This window comes from Molossus molossus, unplaced genomic scaffold (genome assembly GCF_014108415.1).
Source record: "Molossus molossus isolate mMolMol1 unplaced genomic scaffold, mMolMol1.p scaffold_m16_p_13, whole genome shotgun sequence".
NCBI lineage: Eukaryota > Metazoa > Chordata > Mammalia > Chiroptera > Molossidae > Molossus > Molossus molossus.
Window position 1 is genome coordinate 83,832,854 of NW_023425348.1, and position 10,317 is coordinate 83,843,170.

Below are 10,317 nucleotides of genomic sequence, written 5' to 3' on the forward strand. Positions count from 1 at the left end.
TTATAGGCTCTTCAAGTAACACATGTTAGGTGCTCAATAAGTATAGGGAATAAATAAATAAATATTTATATGATATGTGCCAAATTCTTGGTTCTTGGGTGTTTCCAGTGATAAATGGTCAGTGTGTTAGCTCACTGTTCCTAGAAAGCAGAGGTGGAGAGAATTGCTTATATAGAGGTGGTTTATTTTGGAAAGCAGAATGGAGGCAGTGAATGGGGTAGGGAAATAGGAAAAGGAAGTTAACCTAAGATTGTGTTAAGGTGGATACCATGTATCCATTGGCTTCTATGTACTAATGATCATGGGTTTCCTTAAGATATGTTAATTCTTTTGTATTTCTAGGCTAGGTGTGCGTGTGTGCACCAGAATGATGAAGCAGGGTCTTCTAAGTGTCTGAAGCATCAAATGTCAGAACAAGAAGACAGTGAAACATTGGTTAAAGGTGTTGTTGGGGGATGAGTAAGATGAGGCTATTGTCAGGTTATAATTGTTGGTAGCTGGTTACTGTATCAATGGTTGGAGAAAAAGGTAGGTCAAAAGGGTATAAGACAGAGTGCAAAAAATATCAACACACTTAGTGATGACTAATTAAAAATCACATTATTTTGTAGGTTTCCCAGCTCAGAACCACATGCTTACATCAGCCCATGGGAAATGAAGAATACAAACAACGTGACTGAATTCATTCTTTTGGGCATTACAAGGAATCCTGACCTACGGAAAATACTCTCTGCTGTGTTTCTAATCATGTATGTGTCCACAGTTTTGGGGAACCTACTCATTGTGGTGACCATAATCACAAGTCGGAGTCTGAGATCACCTATGTATTTTTTTCTTTCTTCCTTGTCCCTCATGGACATTACCTACTCTTCCGTCATTGCCCCTAAGATGGTTGTAGACTCCTTCTCTGAGAACACTACTATCTCCTTTGAAGGTTGCATGACCCAGCTCTTTGCAGAGCATTTCTTTGGTGGTGTGGGGATCATCCTTCTCATTGTGATGGCCTATGACCGCTACGTGGCCATCTGCAAGCCCCTGCACTATATGACCCTAATGAGCCCTCGGGTGTGCTGCCTGCTGCTGGGAGGGGTCTGGGTGGGGGGATCCCTGCATGCAACAATACAGCTTCTCTTCATGTATCAAATACCTTTCTGTGGCCCTAATGTCATCGATCACTTTATGTGTGATTTGTTTCCACTGTTGAAACTGGCCTGCATGGATACCCACATCCTGGGCCTCTTAGTCATCCTCAACAGTGGGGTGATGTGTGTGACCATCTTCCTTATCCTCATCGCTTCCTATGTGGTTATCCTCTGCTCCCTAAAGTCTTGCAGCTCTAAAGGGCGGCACAAAGCCCTCTCCACCTGTGGCTCCCACCTCACAGTGGTCGTCTTGTTTTTTGTGCCATGTATTTTCTTGTACATGAGGCCTGTGGCCACTTACCCCATAGATAAGGCAATGTCTGTGTCCTTCACCATTGTTGCACCCATGTTCAATCCCTTGATCTACACCCTGAGGAATGCGGAGGTGAAAGACGCCATGAGGAAACTGTGGGTGAAACGAGGGACCCTGGGTGACCACTAGCTTACGTGCTAAGAACAAATCTTTCCAACAGGGACAGGGAGGTCTTATCCTTCCCATTCATTTCAATCCACTGGGCACAGAAGCCAAGGGCATCTTTTGAGCATGAAAGCCAGGTTAAGATATTACCATGAAGTCACTGCCTATCTCTCCAGTACATTTTGTACTTTATCCCTTCTGTCACAGAACTCTAGTCATTCTTTTTTTAAAACCTGTCTCTTGAGTAATTCCAGCCTTTTGTTCTTACTCTGTTCACTGCTGGAATTCTCTTTCCCAGAGATTTTGCTTGGCTGGCTCCCTCTCATTTTTTCCATCCCAGAGAATGTCTTTCTTGGTGACTTTCTCTAGTCATTCTGCTAAATTATTCTCTAATTCTTCATCTGAATATATCCCCAATATCAATGGTCACAAACTATAGTTTAAAAAATGATTTCTTGACTTCCATTTTTTCTGTTTTCCTCACAGGACTGCAATCCCTGTTAGGGCAGGATTGTGTTTATTTATTCATCCTGTGGGTAGAACTCTGCCAATCACCTGCTAGGTGCTTAATAAATATTATTAAATGAATATGTCTAAAAGATATTCTTTCTTTGATATGCACAATTTCATAAACTAGGTAAGAAGTTGGGGAAGATAAATCAGTATAAATACTTTAGAAGTTAGCATGATCTGCCTCTTTTTTTTTTTCCTGTCTCCTTGCCCTCCATGTATTGGGGGCCAGTTTCTGAACCAACAGTGTCTTGGGAAAATCATATTGATGAGAAATTTCCAAACTCGAACAGCAACTCAGAGGCAGTTCTAGAAGTTCATGACTTCTCAGGGAAACTTCTTGAAATTCCATTTGAAAATCAAGAAATAAACTTTTGCTTCTTATTGAATCTTTCCCCTGATACCATGCAAAAGACAGTGCTTGAAGCAGTGAGGGAAATTCTCTACTTCATCTGCCAGACATGTCCTTCCTCTCCCTTAGCTTAGAAGTAAGACTTAGAAGTGACTTTCACATCTTCCCAGATACCGCATGGACTTTTATCCCAAGAGAATAGAGATTGCCATCGCCAGAATGTTCAAAGCACTCACACATGGTGAGATTTATAAGTCACATTTTTGCATTTTTAGAGAATTTAAAATTGTGATGTTGTACTTAAAAGTATGGATATCATGGTCCAGGCTAAGAAGTTCAATGCAATGTGTGAGTCTATCATTGAACTGTGTACATTTGGGCTAGTTAACATAGCCTTGTTGGCTCTCAGAATCTTTGTTTTTGGTGGAGATTATATTAGCAAGTTCAAAGGATTTGGAAACAAATAAAACATATGGAGTCAATATGAGAGTGCTTGGCATATGATATATGCTCAATAAGTAGCAACTATTAGAATGTAAACTTTTTTTGGGGAGGTTAGGAGGACCTATTAATTCAAGTCTAATGAAATTAGACCTATCTTTAGTTTTTCATTTTCAAGTTAACTTAGAAATGTAACAAGTGCATATTTTTTGTCTTAGCTCTCCAACAGCACTTTATTTAGTCTTTCTAATTATATTCTCATTTATTATTCATATGCAGATGAATGTCCTTATATAGTTTTGAATATTCCCATCCTGGTGTTTTATTTTTTCATTTTTATTTTTAAAGGAAGATTCATTTATTATTATTATCAATTATTTAAAAAAATTTCTTTATTGATTTTAGAGAGAGGAAGGGAAATGGAGGGAGAGAGATAGAAACATCGATGAGAGAAAACGTTGATTGGCCGCCTCCTGCATGCCCTCCACTGGGGATTTGGTCCACAACCTGGGCATGTACCCTGACCAGGAATTGAACCGGTGACCTCTTGGTGCATGGGTCAATGTTTAACCACTGAGCCACACTGGCCGGGCTCCCACCCTGGTGTTTTAGATTGAAAAGTGGAATTTTCTGAGGTTGTATAAAGAATACTGATGCATCACCTCACACCTGCCAGAATGGCTGTCATCAACAAACCATCAAACAAATGTTGGTGAGGATTGGAGAAAAGGAGACTCTAGCACACTGATGGTGGGAATGCAGATTGGTGCAGCCAATATGGAAAACAATATGGTGTTTCCTCAAAAAATTAAAAATGAAACTGCCATTTGACTCAGTGATCCCACTTCTAAAAATATATCCTAAGAAGCCTGAAAGACCAATCGTAAAGAATATTATGCACTCCTATATTCATAGCAGCGCTATTTACGATAGCTAAGATCTGAAAACAGTCCAAGTGCCCATCAATAGATGAGTGGATAAAACAGCTGTGGTACATATACACAATGGAATACTATGCAGGTGTAAGAAAGAGCTCTTACTCTTTGAGACGACATGGAGGGAACTGGAGAGTATAATGCTGAGCGAAATAAGCCAGTTAGAGAAAGACAAGTATCACATGATCTCACTTATTTGTGGAATATCATGAACCAATTAAGCTGATGAACAAAATAGATTCAGAGACATGGAAGACTGACAAACCTCAGAGGGAAAGGGGATGGGGGGGGCAGGAAGAGATAAACCAAAAACTTATATGCATATATGCATAACCAGAGGACACGGACAATAGTGTGGGGAAGGGGATGTGGAGGTTGGGGGTGGGGAGAAGGGTGTCAATGGGGGTAAAAAGGAGGGACATCTGTAATACTTTCAACAATGAAGATAAAATAAAGAATACTGATGTAGAAGCATAATAATTCAAGAGCTGATTACCATTCACAGAGTTATTGATATAATATGGCACTAATATTCCCACACTAAGTCCCCAGTGAAGATACACAGAAGGATATTAAGGATTGGAAAAAGCATCTTACTCAAGTCAAAGAGGAGAGTCTTCTGATTGTAAATACATGCACTTAATTTCCCCTAAGTGCATTTGATGTTATAAATAGTATTAGATTTCTGCATCAGAATTGTTTAGGAGTAGTTAAGTGGCTGAACTTCTGAAATGCTTTCGTGGGGTTGTTGTGGCTTTGTCTCTTTTTTAAAGTGGACTAACTCTTTAGGGCAATAGAAAAAAAAGAAGGTTCAGGCATCCTTCAGGAAGGACACAGGTGGAAACAGAGAAAGGTTATTTTTTTTCAAATTCCAGAAATAGGTGTAGAAGTTGGGACATTTAAGGACATCAGCAGAGCAATACGGAGGGGAGAGAAATGGATCTGAAATCTGAAAAGAACAGTTCCCAGACTGCCAGGGAAAAGAACATGCTTAGCTAGACAAAGAGTAACCCTTCTCGTGTGCTACAGTAAAGAATAATTCTGGATCAAACGTACAGTGGATTCAAGGAACTTAACAAGGAGAGTAGTTAGAATGGGCTTAAACTAGTCTTATAATTTGTAATAACCATATTTACTTACAAAAACACATGCAAATGTGACTAATATGCACATATAGGTACATATAAATGCATCTAAAATTCACTGCTTGAAATATAATGGCAAAATACTACTTAGGACAGCTTTACTACTAATTCCTCATATAGTTTTGAATATTATAAGTTGAAACATGAATTTCTATTATTTTCAGTACAACTGATGCTAGGATTAGTTTGCTGCCCAAATGGGGGTGGGGTGGGGAGAAATAGGGGGTGCTGGGGAGAATGGAGAGGCAAAGTTCTCAAGGCCATAGCCCCAAGTGATGGCCCAGAGCCCACGTTCACCGCAGGGAGGGCCCTAACAAGTCTCTGGTGCAGCTCTGTTATATTAAAATGCATGGCCATGAAGAATCTTCCAGGAAAAATACTAACAGAATCAGCTGCTTCCTACAGGAATATATAACTTCAAATTGATATCAAGTGAGTATCAAGGATGGGAAGATCTGTGCCTGTGATGTGCCTATTTACAGAAGGTTTACGTTAGTTTCCAATTGTTAGTATAAGATTCTATGTGTGTTAGCATGTTAGTTCCACCTATGCAAATTAATCTTACCGGGGATAATAACATTATCCTCAAAGCCATCTTTTTTTTTTTTTTTTTAATTTACACTGTTTAGATGAAGAAAAATCTAGTGTTGTGCATTCTAACCTTGATTTTTAATGTTAACTCATAATTATGTCAAGATACACATGGAAAACAAGTCTATTTTCATATGTTTTCTTCTAGATTTTAAAATTACATAAAAATATCTGTGCAAATAAGCAGTTACAATTTTTTTCTCATTTAACATATTGGAAACATGCCTCACCACCTGTGTCCTCATAGCGTTTAGCATTTTATTCGCAGCATCTTAATTTGCCATAGTCTGATTTACACAAACATCTTCCTGTTGTTAAACATTTTAGATATTTCCAAATTTTTACTATTATCAAAGTTATGTGTCACCTCCCACGATGAAACTTACGTTACCTCATTTCGCTTTCAAGGTAATTTTTTAGCGTGGGGTTCTAGGAAAAGAGATAGAAACGTGTTTATGTCCCTGGAAATGTTTGCTAAAACGTTTCCAAAAAGATTCCACAAACGAAGTAGTTTAATTGCAATTTTAGAATGAATATAATTTTAAAAAGCAGGATGTTAAAACATATTTTATCCTTACGATGGATTCGGTTTTCCAGCTTGCTTTGTGTGTATAGACACTGTTTAAAAGTATGCTGATGATCCTATTTCACATCTTCCTTTTGAATGATTTGCTACAAAGCACACTCATAATAACTCTTTTGTCTGACTCCTGAGCGCCAGGCATTTCTCACAAGTGTTGTTACATCTATGTTACGGGAGAGGATGCTGAGGCTCAGTGGTTTCTCCCGCGACACATGGCTAGCAAAGGATGAAGCAGTAACTGCTAGCTTTTTGACAGCAGAAACTATGCAATTATTTACTATTTTTAATTAGAATTTTATGTTGGCATACTTTTAGATTAATAGAAAACTTTTCAAGATAGCATTGAGAGTTCCAGTATACACCTCATTTAGTTTTCCTTCATAATATCATGAGCATATTTGTCAAAACCATGAAATGAATATTGATGTATTACTCTAAGTGCATCAGATTTATTTATATGTCACTGATTTTTCTACTACGGTGCCTTTTCTGTGCTAGGGTTCAATCCAGGGCAGCACGTTGTATTCAGGACAGTTATCTTTTAAATTACTTAAAATCGTAAGTCTTATCATCGTCAGTTGTGAGGAGAGTGTATTCTCCATTGTCAAAGTTTTAACACTAGGGAACTTTCTTTTATCTGAAAAAAGAAGAGGTTGATTTGTTTATAGCTAAGAAACATTTTAATCCTAAAAGTGTATTACTCCTAGAAACTGTCCAGGGAAGGGAAATGGGGAGCTTCAGAATTAAATTTTAGATTACCGTAGTGCCTTGGTTCTCCTCTCCGCTCCCTCACCATACTTGGTTTTCTTTGTGCAGTGAAGCTACCCGAGCAGACACTGGACACCTGTGTGTCTGAAGGCCACTACAATTTATCCAGGGATTGTTAAGGACATTTAAAAGTGTTGCACATCTAAAGAATACACATCTTCACTATGACCAAAATATATTTTATATTTGTGAATAAATAAAAGGATGAGTTAGAAATACTTAGCCTTGGTCATGGTGAAGCCAGGATGAGGAAGAAATACTGTCATTTCTGGTCTGTGTCTGTGTCTCCAGAGGCTTGTTCTCACTATTTATCGTGTTTTTCTCTTCTGCTTCAAACTGCAAAAACCTTTTTTTATGTATATTGCCTTATCTGAGTGTCATGAGAACCCCGGCATCGTTATTTTACCCAGTTGCAGAGTAGAATTCGAGTCTTTGAGAAGTTTAAGTAATTTTTCCATCACAACATAACTAAGTAGAAGAGTCTGGATTTGAACCAATGTCTATATTAATCTGGAACTGATGTTTTTTTTTTTTTTCTTTCTTTCCTCTGTTTTGCTTTTATTTTTTTATTTTTGAAATTTAAAAAATTTGGTCAATTACAGTGGGTGTTTAATATTATTTTAGTTACAGGTGTTCAGCATAGTGGTTAGACATTTATATAACTTATGAAGTGATTCCCCTGATAAGTCTAGTGCCCACCTGGCACTGTACACAGTTACTGCAACATTATTGACTATATTTCCTATGCTGTACTTTACATCCCCATGACTATTGTGTGACTGCCAATTTGTGCTTCTTAATCCCTTTACCTTTTTCACCTGGTCCCCCCAACCCCCTTCACCTGGGAACCCTCAGGTTGTTCTCTGTATCTGAGTCTGTTTCTGTTTTCCTTGTTTGTTTTTTGAAGCTGATGTTTTTATTCATTCCATTTCATTGCCTCTCCTGCTTTGACCCTAAAATAGATAAGCTGATAACTGCTGGATCATATATTGATATTCTTTACTTTTAAATAAATGGTTGTTGACTGATCCAATGACCTAATAGGGTTTGCTTTATACTCTCTCTCTCTCTCTCTCTTTTTTAGGTGACAACTTGTAGCTGAATATGGTGTTCATAGTACAGGTTCTGTTTAAGAATGTCTAGTACCCTGGAAATATAATGGAAATGATTATTTTAAAGTAAGCATAAAGCTCTGGATAATTTTGGTCAACAGTTAGAGTGTCAGCCCATGGACCAAAGAGTTGTGGGTTTGATTCTGATCAAGGGCACGTACCTGAGTTGTGGTTCAGTCCCTGGCCCTGGTTGGGGTGGTGCTGGAGGCAACCAATCAATGTGTCTCTCTCACATCAATGTTTCTCTCTCTCTCTCACTCATTCTCTCCCCTCTCCCATTCTATCTGAAGATAAATGGAAAAATATCCTTGGATGAGGATGAAAAACAATAATAAAGTAAGCATAAAGATGCATATTAGCATACACAATTGTATATTTATTGTAAATTGTTCTTGTTAGTTCTAAGTGGCTTTCCCAAAATCAGATTATTTTTAATTCTTACAGTAAACTTCATTATTCTTTTATTCACCTACTTAACAGACTATATGTAAATGTACACACACATTTGACAGATACATACAGGTGAACTGTTGTCTAGATATGGAAAACAAAGTCAAAAGTTGGAGTAATTATCTGGATGACTCATGGAAGAACCTTCTGTGGGTAAGTTGGGTGGCTGGCTGCCTTGCTAAGTGAGAGAATAGTGACTACCATTTGTGAGTCATTTACCATAAGTGACTTTTACATTTTGCCAATTTGACCCTCATCATAATCCTGTAAGATGAGCAGGTAGGTTACACACGAACATCCTTAGTCTACAATCAAGTCGTGTAAGTGGCAAGTTGTACTTGATCAGATTGGGCCACATAGTATAAATAATTAGTAAATACTTAAAAAAATCTCAATACTCTAGCCATATTCACCATACTGCTTCTATTCCTTACCTATGTGGTTGTTGCCAATTTGTACCTATAGTAATGGAACCATTACTTCTGAATCTATATCACTTGCTCTCTGTCCTTCATCGGGGTCCCCATTCAAACATGAACAAAGGCATGAGAAGGCTTTGAGTTCTACAAGTGGATGGAGACAGCAGAATGGCCGGCCCTGCTCTTAAGTTCTTGCGAAAAACAAATAAAAAACACAGGGCTCCTTTCTCTGTTGATCCATTAGGAATACTTAAATGTTGGAGCCAGAGAGTCTGTGTATAAATTCCAGATCCAGCATCTGTTATTTGTTTGACCTTTTATCTTTAAGGATGGATTGCCTACTAGTAAAATAGGGATAATAAGACATAACATGGACTGTTCCCTAGGCACTATTTCTTAAACAGTTGCTTTTCTTTCTTTTTTAAAGAAAATATTTTTATTATTATTTATTTTTTAGAGAGAGTAGAAGGGAGGGAAGTAGAGAAACATTGATATTGAGAGAGACATATCAGTCGGTAGACTCCTGCACAGCCCTGGCTGGGGCTGGGGAAACCTGCAACCCAGGCAGGTGCCCTTGACCGGAATTGAACCTGTGACCCTTCAGTCCAAGGGTCAATGCTCTAATTGCTGAGCAAACTGGCCAGGACAGCCTCTTTCTTTCTTTCTTTCTTTCTTTCTTTCTTTCTTTCTTTCTTTCTTTCTTTCTTTCTTTCTTTTTTTACTTTATTTAAGTTACTCATCATGGCACTATTTTTAAGTAGGTATTATTTTTCATAAACATCTGTTCTTATTTTAAATGATGAATGAAGAAAGAACCCAATTTAACATATGCGTATTTGTTACATGTTAGTATAGAACTAGGCACCTTTCCATAGATCTTTCTTTTTTACAAGGATTTTTATTAACTCATCTTAAAGGCCAAATTCAGTTCAGAGTTAAAATATAATTGGGAAAATAGCTATGATTTTCAAGTGCCTCAAACTGGGAGTTATTTCGTCCTCTCTTTGTAGATAAGGTAAGTATGCTCCTGACCAGGGATGCCAGGCAAGGCATCCCTGCTCCCTTTCCATTCTAATGGCAGGTATGACCAATACATTACAGTTCTCCATCCTTAGAATTTGGACGTGGCTTCAGAATTCTCCTCAACAGTTCACTCCGGAAAACCACTACTAAATGACCGGAATTGGCAGTTGAGATGAAACTATGTCGCATCCCTACCATATGTGAATACTTCTCTTCTCCTATATTAAGGCTCTGGCCATTTTAAAGTTTTTAATAATTTATCTCCTCCTGAATTCTGCCTACCCTCCCACTACCACCTTTAACAAGTTTCTAATTTTGTGTTCTCAATTATGACAGAAGCACAGAATCAGCTTTTCATATGGATGCACCAACTTGTTGATGACTGTGATATGATGGTATCATGCATTGGCTCAGATGAACTTTCTTTG

At 38.0% G+C, this 10,317-nt stretch overlaps 1 protein-coding gene across 1 annotated transcript; it reads left to right on the plus strand.

Moving 5' to 3' along the window:
* Positions 1–654: 654 nt before the first annotated feature.
* LOC118628661 (olfactory receptor 4C6-like) lies at positions 655–1,584 on the plus strand. The gene has a single exon (XM_036259607.1). The coding sequence runs from the start codon at positions 655–657 to the stop codon at positions 1,582–1,584; it is 930 nt and encodes a 309-aa protein (XP_036115500.1).
* The last annotated feature ends 8,733 nt before the right edge of the window (positions 1,585–10,317 follow it).